The following is a 17,393-nucleotide window of genomic DNA, read 5'->3' as shown; positions in this document are numbered from 1 at the left end:
CTCAACCTGCTAAACCCGGGAGAGTAGAGGCCTAAATTGTTCTATCTCTTTTCATTAGACACATCCCTCATCTCTGGAACCTAGTCAACCTCCTATGAACTGTCTCCAATGCCACGACACCTTTCCTCAAATAAGGGAACCAAAACTGTGCACAATACTCCAGGCGTAGTCTCACCAGTGCCTTGTATAGTTGCAACAGGTTCCTGCCAGCCCTTGCCTTGAACTCACATTTTTCTCTAAAATCTCTCACCCACTTCTCCCGCCTTTCTGAACACTTCCTCTCCACCAAACCCGCCTCCTCTTCCCTTGATCCTATTCCAAATAAACTGCTGGTGATCAAATTCACCTCCCAGTCACCCTATAAGCTGAGATTGGTAACAGCTCTCATCTCCTACAAAACTGGTGACATCATTCCTCTCTTTGAAACTATCCTTTGACTTCACTGCCTCTGTCAAATCTGTATCCATCTTTCCTGGAACTATGTGTTAGAATCCCTCCAATCACATCGCCTGCCCAGCACCCTACTGAAATGGAATGAAATCCAATGTGACTGTGATAAAGGTAAACTATCCCTCCTCATCATTCTCAATCTGTCTGCAGTCATTGTGTTGCACACAACCGTCCTCCAAAGTCTCTCTACTGTTGACCAGCTGGATGGGACATCTCTACTTAAATGCGTTCTTCTCTACATAATCACAGCCAATCAATCTGATTGGCTGGTAGCTCTCTAAGATGAAACGTCTTTCTGAGTGAGAGGCAGAAGTCCTGCCTGCAGACAATTGAAGCACATTCGAGTGTGAAGTGGCTGCGAGGAGGCAGTGTTTGTGGGAGTGTATTTCCCACTGGGACTGGAAACCCTACCATTTGAAATATCCTGGCCAATACTCTTTCCTTCAAATCATCCAAAGTTCTGCTGCCCATTTCCTGACTCGCACCAAATGGTGTCCAATCACCCCTGTGCTAATTGATCCATATTGTTTCCGGTTTTTTTTACTTCATTCATGGGATGTGTGCATTGTTAGCTTAGCCAGAATTTATTGTCCCTCTATTTTTGCCCATGAGAAGGTGATGTTAAGTTGCCATCTTGAACCACTGGGGTCCATGTGGTGTAGGTGCCACAGTGCTGTTAGAAAGGGAGTTACAATATTTTGACCCAGCCACCATGAAAGAATGGTGATACAGTTACTGGTCAGGGTGGCTTGTGGTTGGAGGGAAAATTGTAGGTGATGGTCTACTCATGCTTCTACCCTTGCTCCTCATGATGATAGTGATGGTAGGTTTGGAAGGGGCTTTGGAAGAAACCCTGGTGTGTTCCTGCAGTGCAATTTGTAGGTGATACATACTGTTGCCTCTGTGCATTAATGGGGGGAGGGAATGAATGTTGAAGATGGTGGATGTGGTGTCAAACAAGCCATCTGCATGGTCCTTGTTGGTGTTCTGTTTCTTGTGTGTTACACTCATCCAGGCAAGTGGATAATATTCTACCACACTCCTTTTGTCTTGTAGATGTTGGACCGGCTTTGGGGAGTCAGGAGATGAGGTCCTCACCACAGAATACCCAGCCACTGACCTGCTCTTGGAGTAGTCAGGGATAGACAGCATGGTTTTAGAAAGGGAAGGTCATATCATGTCTTGTTACTTCCTCAAAAAGTTCAATGTAGTTAATAAGGAGGATTGATGAGGATAGTGTAGTTGATGTTGTCTACATAGATTTGACAAAGTCCCACAGGCAGACTGGTCAGAAAAGTGAGATTTCATGGCATACAGGGTAATGTGGCAGCTTGGATCCAAAATTGGCTCAGTGGCAGGAAAAGTGTAATTGTTGATGAATATTTTTGTAAATGGAAAACAGTTTCCACTGGTGCGCCACAAGGCTCCATGTTAGGGCACTTGCTGTTTATTATATTTAATTTAGACTTCAAGGTAGGTGGGATGATTGGGAGATTTGCAGGTGACACAAAAATTGGTGTTCAGTTGATAGTAAAGAGGATAGCTGTTGATTCCAGAATGATATCAATGATTTAATTGAGTGGACAGTGAAATGGCAAATGGAATTTAATCGGGAAAAGTATGAGGTGATGCATTTGTGGAGGGCAAACACAGTCCGGGAATACTCAATAAATAAATGGATATGATGAGGGTTTGAGGAAGTGAGAGACCTTGCTGTGCATGTCCACAGGCCCTTGGAGATGGCAGGGCAAGTGATGACAGGTGGTTAGGAAAGTATATGGAATGCTTTTCTTTATTGAGCAAGGTATTGAACATAAAAGCAGGGCTGTAATAATAGAACTGCATAACATACTGGTTAGGCCACAGCTAGAGTTTTGTGCACAGTTCTGGTCACCACATTACAAGAAGGATATTTATTTTTTTATTTTTATTAAATTTAGAGTACCCAATTCATTTTTTACCAATTAAGGGACAATTTAGTATGGACACTCCACCTACCCTGCACATCTTTGGGTTGTGGGGGTGAAACCCACACAAACACGGGGAGAATGTGCAAACTCCACACGGACAGTGACCCAGAGCCGGGATCGAACCTGGGACCTCGAGGCCGTGAGGCAGCAGTGCAAGCCACTGTGCCACCATGCTGCCCTTACAAGAAGGATATTATTGCTCAGGAGAGAGTACAGAAGAAATTCACAAGAATGTTGCCAGTTCTTGAACATTTCAGTTATGTGGGGGGATTGGATAGGCAAGGATTGTTTACTTCAAATAGAGGAATCTAAGGGATGACCAAATTGAGGTAAACAAAATTATGAGGGTCCTGGACAGAATAGGCAGGAGAGAGAGAGGGGCGGCACGGTGGCACATTGGTTGGCACTGCTGCCTCACAGCGCCAGGGACCCAGGTACAATTCCAGCTTGGGTGACTGTGTGGAGTTTGCATGTACTCCCCATGTCTGCGTGAGTTTCCTCTGGGTGCTCCGGTTTCCTCCCACAGTCCTAAGATGTGCAGGTTAGGTGGATTGGCCATGCTAAATTGTCTCTTCGGGTCCAGCGATGTGTAGGTTGGGTTAAGGGTTGTTGGGATAGGGCAGGGAAGTGGGTTTGGGTGGAGTGTCTTTCGGAGGGTCAGCGCAGACTCAATGGTCCGGGTGGCCTCCTTCTGCTCTGTAGGAATTCTATGGTTCTGTGATGACTTGTTTCCCCTTGCTGAGGGCTCAATTGCCAAGTTGCATGGATTTAAGTTGATTGGACGAGGGACCATAGGGACATGATGAAAAACCTGTTCACCAAGAGAGCATCTGGAATTCACTCCTAGTTTGTAGATGCAGCTGAAACGCTCAAGTATAGCTACCTGTATCTGCATCTGAAGTGCTGGAACCTGCAAGACGACAGACCAGGAACTGGAAAATGGGATTATAATGAACGGGTAGTTCCAATTTGGCCAGTGCAGCCACAATGGGCTGAAAGGCCTCTTTCTAAACTATTACCTTTTCTATAATTCTACGGTTTCTATCACGTCTTACAAACGTTTTCGGTTTTTATTTTCAGGTCAGATTTTCAGAGATTTCAGGGTCTCACGGCTTCCACCGTGTTGGATGTTGGCTCTGAGTGGCCAAGGAATGATTGCTGAGACATGGATAACTGGCTTATTGGATAAGCATAACTATATACAGATATATGTGTTACTCAGTCTGAGCCATGAGCATTCCCCCTCTCGAATATTGGTCATGTGTCTCTTACATCATCATGTGGCCAGTCCTGTTTCTCCAGGGCCATACATTAACTCTTTCATCGCTGAAAACTACAATGCTGACACCATCCAGGACAAAGCAACCTGCTTGATTGGCACCCCTTCCACAAGCATTCACTCCCTCCACCAGTGACGCACAGTGGCAGCCGTGTGTACCATCCACAAGATGCACTGCAGGAACTCACCAAGGCTCCTTAGGCAGCACCTTCCAAATGCATGACCACTACTATCAAGCAACTCATACAGTGGTAATTTGTCCTGCTGTTTGTGTTCAGGATATACTTGGGCAGTTTTCCATATTGCCGGGTAGGTGTCAGTGTTGTAGCTGTACTTGAATAGCTTGGCTAGGGATGCGGCATGTTCTGGAACACAAGTCTTCAGTACTACTGCCGGAGTATTGTCAGGGTCCATAGCCTTTGCAGTGCCTTCAGCCATTACTTCATATTTCATTGGGGAATCTAATTGGCTGAAGTCTGGCACCTGTGATGGTGGGTACCTCTGGAGGAGACCAAGATGGATCATCCACTTGGCACTTCTGGCTGAAGATTATTGAGAATGCTTCAACCTTATCTTTTGCACAGGTCTGTTGGGTTCCTTCATCATTGAGGATGGGGATATTTGTGGCATCTCCTCCCCCAGTGAGTCTAATTGTCCATCTCCATTCACGACTGGATGTGGCAGGACTTGGATCTGATCTGTTGGTTGTGAGATCGCTTAGCTCTGTCTATTACTTGCTGCTTATGCTGTTTGATACACAAGTAGTCCTTTGTTGTAGATTCACCAGGTTGACACCTCATTTCTCGGTATGCCTGGTGTTGCTCCTGGCATGCCCTCCTGCAACCTTCATTGATCCAGGGTTGATTCCCTGGCTTGCTAGTAATGGTAGAGTGGGGGATATGCCAGGCCATGAGGTTACAAATTGTGGCTGACTGCAGTTCTGCTGCTGCTGATGGCCCGCATCGCCCATGGACAGCCAGTCTTGAGTTGCTAGATCTGTTCTGAGTCTATCCCATTTAGCACAATGGTGGTGCTACACAATACACGATGGACAGTATCCTCAGTGTGAAGATGGGACTTTGTCTCCACAATGACTGTGTTGCCGTCACTCCTACCAATGCTATCATGGACAGATGCACCTGCGTCAGGCAGGTTGATGAGGATGAGGCTAGCATGTTTTTCCCTCTTGTTGGCTCTCTTACCACCTGTCGTAGGCCCAATATAGCAGTTATGGACTTTAGGACCCGGCCAGCTTGGACAGCAGTCGTGCTACCGAGTCAATCTTGGTGACCGATTTTGAAGTCTCCTCCAGAGTGCATTCTGGCCCAGAGTCTATTTTGGTGTATGTGCTGGGTCACATCTGAGCTGAATCATAAATAACAACTTACTAATAATACATTTTCTACATGAATACAAAATTGGAATTAGGATTTACTGTCTAATTTTGAAATGTTTGTTCTCTTTCCTCGCAGGAAGCCCGAATGATATTTATTTCCTCCATCAAGAAGGTAACTTTGTGTTGACCGGGCCAAACAATCCTGGAAGTGACTCCATTGTCTGGGAATGGAGACCACACTCGGAGCAACAAACTACAAAACAATTGGGAACTTTTCACAGAGAGGATCAGTGGTGGGCTGTACAATGGAGCGATGAGTACAGTAATAACCCAGACATTTATCAAAGCATCCATGAGGACAGGGGTACCCTTAATCTGAGATTCAGAAACCCCATCTTTGAACTTGCGGGCTTGTTCACCTGGAACCAGACACAGCCCAGTAAGAACATCCTGAAACAGTGGGAAGTATTTGGGATCAAAGGTAAGGACAAGCATTGGAAAGGAGTCATATACTGTGCAATTTCACTGGCATTCCAAACAGAATGTTGGGATCAAATCATGATCCTCCATTTCTATCTGTGTGATGGCACAAATCTGAGATATGAACCTCATCTCGGAGTCAAATGTGACACTAAGTTAGCAAACAGTCAGGCTGAATCTCAGACTGTTGCTATGCAGAAGGATCGAGTCAGTAATGGGGAAGAGAGTTTGGCACAGGGGTTGTAAACAATAACTTAATTTTTCCAATATTTAACCACCCAGAACAGAATGAATCTCACACCAAGACAGTCAAATGGGTAAAAATGCCTTGTGCATTGGAACTAGTGGATGCTTTCAGGATGTTGATTATTAAAATTAACATGTGGGCACAATTTTTTTAAACTCATTTTCATTCAATTCCTGAGAAAATGGCCATGGAGGGGTTGGAGCTGGAAGTGTCGGGATGGAGATCATTGCGAGGACAGAAGATCATTACGTTTGTCTCCCAAATATTTAACTGGTGCCTATTGTGTCTCATTAACATAAGGAATGTGGCAACATGGAGGCAATGGGAGGTTTGAGAAAGATGGTGGAGAGGTACATCTGAGGATCATGAATAAAAATGTGGAAGCTGACCCCATGTCTTTGGATAATGTTGTCAAGGAGCAGCACATAGAGGAGGGAAGAGGGGGCCACGGGGAACAAGTGAACATTATCGAGGAAATACTAATTGTCAGCATTAAGCATGACGAGTCAGCATTTATCTGATATATATCCATTCATAGTCAAGGCCAATTCTTCATGCATCGGTTATTTATAAATCTAGATTATTGAGAATTATAATCTTAATTTCTCTGTTTCTACAGTTGAGATGGATTCCCAGAGGCCTGTAGTGGGCAGTGATGTCACCCTCAGTTGTACCATCTCCAGACTCTCAGATACAGTCAGTCTTCACTGGAAACAGAGAGACTCATCTCAGCTGAACAGGAGGAAGAACATTGATGAGATCCACCTGAATAACACAGTCTATCTGATAGTCAGACATGTTGGAGCAGAAAACCAGAATCTGTATACATGGCAAGTGCAAGAAAATAACTCCATTGTCCTGACAGGAAACACAGATGTTGATGTGGATCAGAGTAAGTCAAGAGTTACCTTGCAGTAGATATTAAATAGTTACTGATATAAACTGTTATTCACAAATTTTAGTGAACACAGACACCACTGTGGGCTGCCACTGCAGAATGTGCTCCTTGTTTTTGCTCCAAGACATGGGAGTAAATATAAAATGGTGACACAAAGAACTGATCTAACCAGGTGGATTCACTGGGTTTATTTCTATTCATATCCATGAATCAAAAAGAATCAATCCATTAACCAAAGCGAACAAATGGTCTTCCAGTAAATACAAGGATATAGAAATAGAAACAAATTAAAAGCACCCAGCACTACTGAAACAAGGTTTGAGACATTACAGGATTTTCCGATACAATTACAGTGGGTTTCATGGCGGGCAAGGGTGGATTATCCGTCAGCATGAGAACAGTTCACGTTCTTTAGCTGCTGCCAATGGCAGTTCATGTTCCCTGCTGCTGAATGTCAGAATCATCATTTCATTGAAGGATGTGAGGCAATCCGCCTCTACCACTCTCCCAGGCAGTGGATTCCAGAATGTCCCCACCCTCTGGGTAAAAAGGTTTTTCCTCAAATCCACTCTAAACCTCCTGCCGCTCGCCTTTGACCTGTGTTTCCTGGTGACTGACCCTTCAACGAGAGGGAACAACTGTTGCTATTCATGGTGTCCATTCCCCTCATAATCATGTACATCTCGATCAGGTTGCTCCTAAATCTTCTCTGCTCCAGAGAAAACAACTTTAGCCTATCCAATCTCTCTTCATAACTTAAATGTTCCATCTCAGGCAACATCCTGGTGAATCTCCTCTGTACCCTCTCCAGTGCAATTATATCCTTCCTATAACTGTGGCGACCAGAACTGCACACAGTACTCCAGCTGTGGCCTCATCAAAGTTCTGTAGAACTCCAACATGACATCCCTGTTTTTGTCATCTATCCCTCAATTAATGAAGGCAGGTGTCCCATAAAAAACCTTTTTCACGCCCTATTAACCTGTCCTTCCACCCTCAGAGATCTGTGGACAAACCTGCCATGGTCCCTTCATGGTAGCACAGTGGTTAGCACTGTTGCTTCACAACATCAGGGACCTTGGTTTAATTCCCAGCTTGGATCATTGTCTGTGCGGAGTCTGCATGTTCTCCTCATGTCTGCGTGGGTTTCCTCCGGGTCCTCTGGTTTCCTCCCTCAAGTCCCGAAAAACATGGGCGGGATTCTCCCTGAACCGGCAGGGTGGGCCGCACCGGCGCCGAGAAGTGGAACCACTCCAGTGTCAGTAATGCCCAGGCGAGACAGCAGTCGGCGATCTGCTGTTAGCGACACTCCAACAGGTTCATAGCCAAATGAAGGAGTCCCAGAGGCGACTGGCACAGAAGATGTCACCGGCAAAGCGTGGCATCGAGGCCGACACTGCCAAGGTGGCGACCGCAACGGAGAGCCTGGTACACAATTTCAGCAGTATTAGTGGAGGTGTCCAAGGCATTGCACAGTTGGCGACGGCCATGGCTGAGGGCCTGGGCAGAATGTCTGACTCACTAGGAGACGTAACCCTGTACCAGGCTGACTTTGATGAGGTGCTGTGACATGTCCCGATCTAAGAAGGGAATGGCAGAGGTGCTGCGGAGCTTGTCCCAGTTGCAGGTGGGCATTGCCGATACAATGCAAAGAATGGTCCAATCACTGAGGAGCATCGCCGAGGGTATTGACACCATGGTGCAGACATTGGGGAGCGCCAGGGCTGGCATGGCCAGATGATGCAGGGGCAACCGGGGATCGAACCAACTGCCCCTCCATCCCAAGGTGAGCCCCGGGGCCCTATCGGCACCGACTAGGAGGAGGGGGCATTGGGTGCCAACCCGGACCTGTCCCATGGAGTCCCATGGAGCGGGGATGGTGGCCACCAGCTTCCCCGAGTTCCACCTCTGACGACGTTACGTCTTGCATTCAGCACACGGGACTGGGTGGCACGGCTGTGCATGTGCCGCCGACAAGTGCACCGGGGCCTCCGGCCCCAGATACCCCAATGGACAGCCACTAGGGGCATCGAATGCCACGGGATGTCGTAAACAGCTGGCTGCCTCTGATGTGTTGGATATTCTGCTACACAGACGAACCAACACGGTTGCGAATGGTACAACTCAGTTTTATTACTAACATTTATTTACAGTGGTAAACTGATTACTGAGGTTCGATCATAACCCTAGAATCTGTGGACCTATTCCTAATACTATCTTGTAGTGGCACTCAGCACATGGTGGATGTCTGAGTGGCTTGCTATGAGCTCTGTGCCCTGAGCTGTCTCCTGCTGGAATGCTCAGGAAGTGTCGTGTTCCCTGTTTTGTACTGTGTATGCTCTTGCCTGTGATTGGCTGTGGTGTTGTGTGTGTGTTAATTGGTCTGTTGATCTGTCCATCAGTATGTATGTATGTTTGTGCTATGATGTTTTTTTTTTATTAAATATTTTATTGAAAATTTTTGGTCAACCAACACAGTACATTGTGCATCCTTTACACAATATTATAACAACACAAATAACAATGACCTATTTTATAAACAAAAATGAATAAATAATAAATAACAAAAATGAAAACTAGCCCTAATTGGCAACTGCCTTGTCACAAGTAACACTCTCCAAAAATATAATTTAACAGTCCAATATATAATTATCTGTAGCAACGACCTATACATACTATACAGTATATATTAACAACCCTGAGAGTCCTTCTGGTTCCTCCCCCCCCCCCACCCCTCCCCCCCCCCCCCCCCCCCCCCCCCGATCCTGGGCTGCTGCTGCTGCCTTCTTTTTCCCATTCCGTCTATCTTTCTGCGAGGTATTCGACGAACGGTTGCCACCGCCTGGTGAACCCTTGAGCCGACCCCCTTAGGACGAACTTAATCCGCTCTAGCTTTATAAACCCCGCCATGTCATTTATCCAGGTCTCCACCCCCGGGGGCTTGGCTTCTTTCTACATTAGCAATATCCTGCGCCGGGCTACTAGGGACGCAAAGGCCAAAACATCGGCCTCTCTCGCCTCCTGCACTCCCGGCTCTTGTGCAACCCCAAATATAGCCAACCCCCAGCTTGGTTCGACCCGGACTCCTACTACTTTTGAAAGCACCTTTGTCACCCCCATCCAAAACCCCTGTAGTGCCGGGCATGACCAAAACATATGGGTATGATTCGCTGGGCTTCTCGAGCACCTCGCACACCTATCCTCCACCCCAAAAAATTTACTGAGCCGTGCTCCAGTCATATGTGCCCTGTGTCATACCTTAAACTGAATCAGGCTTCGCCTGGCACACGAGGACGACGAGTTTACCCTGCTTAGGGCATCTGCCCACAGCCCCTCCTCGATCTCCTCCCCCAGCTCTTCTTCCCATTTCCCTTTTAGTTCATCTACCATAGTCTCCCCTTCGTCCCTCATTTCCCTATATATATCTGACACCTTACCATCCCCCACCCATGTCTTTGAGATCACTCTGTCCTGCACCTCTTGCGTCGGGAGCTGCGGGAATTCCCTCATCTGTTGCCTCGCAAAAGCCCTCAGTTGCATATACCTGAATGCATTCCCTTGGGGCAACCCATATTTCTCGGTCAGCGCTCCCAGACTCGCGAACTTCCCATCCACAAACAGATCTTTCAGTTGCGTTATTCCTGCTCTTTGCCACATTCCATATCCCCCATCCATTCCCCCCGGGGCAAACCTATGGTTGTTTCTTATCGGGGACCCCCCCAAGGCTCCAGTCTTTCCCCTATGCCGTCTCCACTGTCCCCAAATCTTCAGTGTAGCCACCACCACCGGGCTTGTGGTGTAGTTCCTCGGTGAGAACGGCAATGGGGCTGTCACCATAGCCTGTAGGCTAGTCCCCCTACAGGACGCCCTCTCTAATCTCTTCCACGCCGCTCCCTCCTCCTCTCCCATCCACTTACTCACCATTGAAATATTAGCGGCCCAATAATACTCACTTAGGCTCGGTAGTGCCTGCGCCCCCCTATCCCTGCTACACTGTAAGAATCCCTTCCTCACTCTCGGGGTCTTCCCTGCCCACACAAAACCCATGATGCTCTTTTCAATCCTTTTAAAAAAAGCCTTCGTGATCACCACCGGGAGGCACTGAAACACAAAGAGGAATCTCGGGAGGACCACCATCTTAACCGCCTGCACCCTCCCTGCCATTGACAGGGATACCATATCCCATCTCTTGAAATCCTCCTCCATCTGTTCCACCAACCGCGTTAAATTTAACCGATGCAATGTGCCCCAATTCTTAGCTATCTGGATCCCCAGGTAACGAAAGTCCCTTGTTACCTTCCTCAACGGTAGGTCCTCTATTTCTCTACTCTGCTCCCCTGGATGCACCACAAACAACTCACTTTTCCCCATGTTCAATTTATACCCTGAAAAATCCCCAAACTCCCCAAGTATCCGCATTATTTCTGGCATCCCCTCCGCCGGGTCCGCCACGTATAGTAGCAAATCGTCCGCATACAAAGATACCCGGTGCTCTTCTCCTCCCCTAAGTACTCCCCTCCACTTCTTGGAACCCCTCAACGCTATCGCCAGGGGCTCAATCGCCAGTGCAAACAATAATGGGGACAGAGGGCATCCCTGCCTTGTCCCTCTATGGAGCCGAAAATATGCAGATCCCCGTCCATTCGTGACCACGCTCGCCACTGGGGCCCTATACAACAGCTGCACCCATCTAACATACCCCTCTCCAAAACCAAATCTCCTCAACACCTCCCACAAATAATCCCACTCCACTCTATCAAATGCTTTCTCGGCATCCATCGCCACTACTATCTCCGTTTCTCCCTCTGGTGGGGCCATCATCATTACCCCTAACAACCTCCGTATATTCGTGTTCAGCTGTCTCCCCTTCACAAACCCAGTTTGGTCCTCGTGGACCACCCCCGGGACACATTCCTCTATTCTCATTGCCATTACCTTGGCCAGGACCTTGGCATCTACATTTAGGAGGGAAATAGGTCTATAGGACCCGCATTGTAGCGGGTCCTTTTCCTTCTTTAAGAGAAGCGATATCGTTGCTTCAGACATAGTCGGGGGCAGTTGTCCCCTTTCCTTTGCCTCATTAAAGGTCCTCGTCAGTACCGGGGCGAGCAAGTCCACATATTTTCTATAGAATTCGACTGGGAATCCATCCGGTCCCGGGGCCTTTCCCGCCTGCATGCTCCTAATTCCTTTCACCACTTCTTCTACCTCGATCTGTGCTCCCAGTCCCACCCTTTCCTGCTCTTCCACCTTGGGAAATTCCAGCCGATCCAAGAAGCCCATCATTCTCTCCCTCCCATCCGGGGGTTGAGCTTCATATAATTTTTTATAAAATGTCTTGAACACTCCATTCACTCTCTCCGCTCCCCGCTCCATCTCTCCTTCCTCATCCCTCACTCCCCCTATTTCCCTCGCTGCTCCCCTTTTCCTCAATTGGTGTGCCAGCAACCTGCTCGCCTTCTCCCCATATTCGTACTGTACACCCTGTGCCTTCCTCCATTGTGCCTCTGCAGTGCCTGTAGTCAGCAAGTCAAATTCTACATGTAGCCTTTGCCTTTCCCTGTACAGTCCCTCCTCCGGTGCTTCCGCATATTGTCTGTCCACCCTCAAAAGTTCTTGCAGCAACCGCTCCCGTTCCTTACTCTCCTGCTTCCCTTTATGTGCCCTTATTGGTATCAGCTCCCCTCTAACCACCGCCTTCAACGCCTCCCAGACCACTCCCACCTGGACCTCCCCATTATCATTGAGTTCCAAGTACTTTTCAATGCACCCCCTCACCCTTAGACACACCCCCTCATCTGCCATTAGTCCCATGTCCATTCTCCAGGGTGGGCGCCCTCCTGTTTCCTCCCCTATCTCCAAGTCCACCCAGTGTGGAGCGTGATCCGATATGGCTATAGCCGTATACTCCGTTCCCCTCACCTTCGGGATCAATGCCCTACCCAGCACAAAAAAGTCTATTCGCGAGTAGACTTTATGGACATAGGAGAAAAACGAGAACTCCTTACTCCTAGGTCTGCTAAATCTCCACGGGTCTACACCTCCCATCTGCTCCATAAAATCTTTAAGTACCTTGGCTGCTGCCGGCCTCCTTCCAGTCCTGGACTTCGACCTATCCAGCCCTGGTTCCAACACCGTATTAAAATCTCCCCCCATTATCAGCTTTCCCATCTCTAGGTCCGGAATGCGTCTTGCATCCGCCTCATAAAATTGGCATCATCCCAGTTCGGGGCATATACGTTTACCAAAACCACCGTCTCCCCCTGTAGTTTGCCACTCACCATCACGTATCTGCCCCCGTTATCCGCCACTATAGTCTTTGCCTCGAACATTACCCGCTTCCCCACTAATATAGCCACCCCCCTGTTTTTTGCATCTAGCCCCGAATGGAACACCTGCCCCACCCATCCTTTGCGTAGCCTAACCTGGTCTATCAGTTTCAGGTGCGTTTCCTGTAACATAACCACATCTGCCTTAAGTTTCTTAAGGTGTGCGAGTACCCGTGCCCTCTTTATCGGCCCGTTCAGCCCTCTCACGTTCCACGTGATCAGCCGAGTTGGGGGGCTTCCTACCCCCCCGCCCTTGTCGATTAGCCATCACCTTTTTCCAGCTCCTCACCCGGTTCCCACACAGCTGTATCTCCCCCAGGCGGTGCCCCCCCGCCCATCCTCTCCCATACCAGCTCCCCCCTCTCCCCAGCAGCAGCAACCCAGTAATTCCCCCCTCCCACCCCCCCCCCCCCCGCTAGATCCCCCGCTAGCGTAATTACTCCCCCCATGTTGCTCCCAGAAGTCAGCAAACTCTGGCTGACCTCGGCTTCCCCCCGTGACCTCGGCTCGCACCGTGCGACGCCCCCTCCTTCCTGCTTCTCTATTCCCGCCATGATTATCATAGCGCGGGAACCAAGCCCGCGCTTCTCCCTTGGCCCCGCCCCCAATGGCCAACGCCCCATCTCCTCCACCTCCCCTCCTCCCCCCATCACCACCTGTGGGAGAGAGAAAAGTTACCACATCGCAGGATTAGTACATAAAACCCCTCTTTGCCCCCCACATTCGCCCCACCACTTTGTTCGAACGTTCTTTTTAATAACCCGCTCATTCCAGTTTTTCTTCCACAATAAAAGTACACGCTTCATCCGCCGTCTCAAAGTAGTGGTGCCTCCCTCGATATGTGACCCACAGTCTTGCCGGTTGCAGCATTCCAAATTTTATCTTCTTTTTATGAAGCACCGCCTTGGCCCGATTAAAGCTCGCCCTCCTTCTCGCCACCTCCGCACTCCAGTCTTGATAAACGCGGATCACCGCGTTCTCCCATTTACTGCTCCGAGTTTTCTTCGCCCATCTAAGGACCATTTCTCTATCCTTAAAACGGAGGAATCTCACCACTATGGCTCTGGGAATTTCTCCTGCTCTCGGTCCTCGCGCCATCACTCGGTATGCTCCCTCCACCTCCAACGGACCCGCCGGGGCCTCCACTCCCATTAACGAGTGCAGCATCGTGCTCACATATGCCCCGACGTCCGCTCCCTCCACACCTTCAGGAAGACCAAGAATCCTCAGGTTGTTCCTCCTTGCGTTGTTTTCCAGTGCCTCCAACCTTTCCACACATCGTTTCTGATGTGCCTCCTGCGTCTCCGTCTTCACCACCAGGCCCTGTATATCGTCCTCATTCTCGGCTGCCTTTGCCTTCACGACCCGAAGCTCCCGCTCCTGGGTCTTTTGTTCCTCCTTTAGCCCTTCGATCGCCTGTAGTATCGGGGCCAACAGCTCTTTCTTCATTTCCTTTTTGATCTCTTCCACACAGCATTTCAAGAGCTCTTGTTGTTCAGGGCCCCATGTTAAACTGCCACCTTCCGACGCCATCTTGGTTTTTGCTTGCCTTCCTTGTCGCTGTTCTAAAGGATCCACTGCAATCTGGCCACTCTCTCCTCCTTTTTCCATCCGTATCCAGGGGGGATTCCCTTCTGGTTTACCGCACAGTGTTTTTAGCCGTCAAAATTGCCGTTGGGGCTCCTATCAAGAGCCCAAAAGTCCGTTTCACAGGGAGCTGCCGAAACGTGCGACTCAGCTGGTCATCGCCGCACCCGGAAGTCTGTGCTATGATGTTTACCTGTATATCATGACAGCCTCCACCTCTGATGTGCTTCTAGACGCAGCGGTAGAGAAAGGAAGGTGAAACACGTTGAGGATCACTGAGAGGGTACTGCGGAAGGGTGGGGTAGGTAGGGGTACAGGGGCTAAGTTTGTTGCGGGGAGGTGGGTTGAGGCGGTGGTGGGGAGAGTGGGGTTGCATGATCGGAAGAGTGGGGTACTGTTGGACACTTGTGAAACATTAAAAACCCTTCACCACATCCAGTATGATGCCTCTGGCATTTTCTTCCGCAATGGGAGCCGACTCCGAACCCTTGGCCCTTCTCTACAGCCACCCCTGCCCCCCACCCACGGCACACCGCGTGCAGGTGATGGGTGTCAGCAAACACTCAACAGACAGGCAGAGGTTAGACTATGGCATAGATTGAAGAGCACCAGCACTCAACTCTCTGTTGGTTATCATCAACCCCCTGCTCTCAACAGTGACACACTGACAGTGCCAACACAGTCCCATCACTTTGGATTGATGTAACACCTGGGAGGGTGGGAAATACAGTGTGGGGATGGGGTGGGAGATGGTAGTGTTGATGGACCAGGCCACGCCCTATATGAAGCGGGCAAGTATGAGGACCACCCTGGCTCTCCGGGCTTGCCGGACCCTCGCTGTTGCCAACTTTCCTACAGCCTCCGGCAGGTCCTTCAGTTCATCCCCAGGATCGTCCTCCAATGCTGGCCCAATGCCTCCTCATCATCCTCATCCTCATCCTCCTCGGAGGTGGCCACATGTTCCTCACCCCCCCACCTCCAGCACATCACCCTGCTTCTTGCCAAGTTGTGGAGGATGCAACAGACCACCACAGAGCTGGCGACCCTCTGGGGGATGTACTGGAGTGCACCACCGGAGCTGTCGAGGCATCGGAACCGCATTTTGAGCAGTCCGATGCACCGCTCAATGATAGTCCAGGTGGCCACATCAGCCTTGTTGTATTGGGTCTCCGTATCAGTCACCGGCCTCCGCACTGGCATCCAGCCCTGGAAGGACCCCGAGGCAAAAAGGTTCAGGGCTGCTGGGGTGACCTTGAAGGCCACGGAGAGCAGGTGGCCTCCTCCACATGGTGCCATGTCCGATAGGACCTGGCACAGGTGCCGCAGCGCCACCTTCCTGAGGCGGAGCCTCCTGCGGTGCACCCTGTCCGTTGTCTACTTGAAAGATCAGCGAAGCCTGTACACCCTGGGACATTGCCGACCTCTCCCTCTGGGTCACACCCTAGCCTGATGGGTGTCCGGGTCCTCTGGGTGGGGGGTAGGGCGCTGCACATGGACCGCCGCCTCGAGCCTCCCAGCCATAGGGCAGAACCACTAGGGGTCCAAAATACCATCCATACCGTTCAATATCTGTAAGAAATTGGGAGAGGGTGTTGGGCTGATAAACAGTGGTGGCTCCCATCCCAGGACCCACCATTCCCCCATTGATCCCCCACCCCTTTCCCCACGCCTGGAACGCTATGCTCATGCACTCCCGGCCAGCGAGGCCGCCCCCCCCCCCCCCCACCCCCCCACCCCCTCACTTGACCCCAGACCCTATGCCCCTGACATCCGTACATAACATTACCTGGACCAGGCGCTGGTCCCCTCCGCGTTGCACTCACCCACCCTCCAGCCATGGACATGCCCTGGAGCTGTATCCCATATCCTGGATGTTCGGATCTCGCCTGCTGCGTGTGTGGTGTTGCCTCCCACAGTGTACAGGCACAGTGTCCAGGCATCACTGTGTGATCTAGATTCTAGGCAATAACTCCCACAAGCTACATGGCCCGCCAACCAAGGGAATCCACTTGAGATGTGTGAAATGCTCACCTAACCATGAAAACGGGCAGAGGCCTCTGAAGTCAGTGAGGGTTATGGTTTGTCGGTGGGGAAGACGGGCAAGGATAAGGATTGCCTCTGGTAGGGGTACGCACATGGAGGAGCCATGCACAGTTTCCCTCCCAACGAACCACTCCTTTCCCCCCCAACAACTCAGACCCCCCCCCACCCCCCCCCCCACCCCCGTCTTGGTGGCCCACCCCTGCCAAGGGCGCCCCCTCCTCCAGTTGGCCCCCTACCCACAAGGCCACTGAATCACGCCATAAATGTTGCCACCGTGACTGATAAGCTTGGGATTCGCATTCCCGTTGGGGGCGCTATTCAGAAAGTGAGTCAGGACATGCAAATGAGCCAGCACTCTGCTGGCAGAGAACTAGGGAGGGCTTCAATGGCGTCCTCTGGTTGGGGTGAGCTCTGCTGATCCCCTGCTTCATCTGCAGCGTAGCAGCATTTCTGAGGAGCACCAACACCTGATGGGTCCCTGATTGAGCTTGGCCATGCCTATCAACTTGATGATAGAGCTGGGGCATGTGTTTGTCCAGAGGGGTTGCCTGGATGGGCCCCCAGATGACCAGAAACTTCCTGAGCATTCAAAGGACACAGGCAGCACTCATAGAGTGAACAGGGGCCTGTAAGGAGTGCAACAGGGGTGTGTTTGAAAGACAGACTGCAGCAATGGCGGTCTGAGGCAGCCCATCCTGATCCCGAGGAAGACATCCTGAGTCCATGAATTTGGCACCAGGTTGTTCCCCAATACTTCCCCCTGTTCAGGCAGTC

General features: G+C 50.1%; 1 protein-coding gene across 1 annotated transcript in view; it reads left to right on the top strand.

The window, feature by feature from the left end:
- Positions 1-17,393, top strand: part of LOC140427114 (uncharacterized) — a 687,008-nt gene that overhangs the window by 102,748 nt on the left and 566,867 nt on the right. The window contains exons 7-8 of the mRNA XM_072512644.1: positions 5,172-5,516; positions 6,382-6,654. Of these exons, the coding sequence (XP_072368745.1) occupies positions 5,172-5,516; positions 6,382-6,654 (618 nt within the window). The remainder of the gene's footprint in view (positions 1-5,171; positions 5,517-6,381; positions 6,655-17,393) is intronic.

Source organism: Scyliorhinus torazame, chromosome 7 (genome assembly GCF_047496885.1).
Source record: "Scyliorhinus torazame isolate Kashiwa2021f chromosome 7, sScyTor2.1, whole genome shotgun sequence".
Taxonomy (NCBI): Eukaryota; Metazoa; Chordata; class Chondrichthyes; order Carcharhiniformes; family Scyliorhinidae; genus Scyliorhinus; species Scyliorhinus torazame.
The sequence above is the reverse complement of the archived record's forward strand: the minus strand, read 5'-3'. Positions and strand labels throughout refer to the sequence as shown.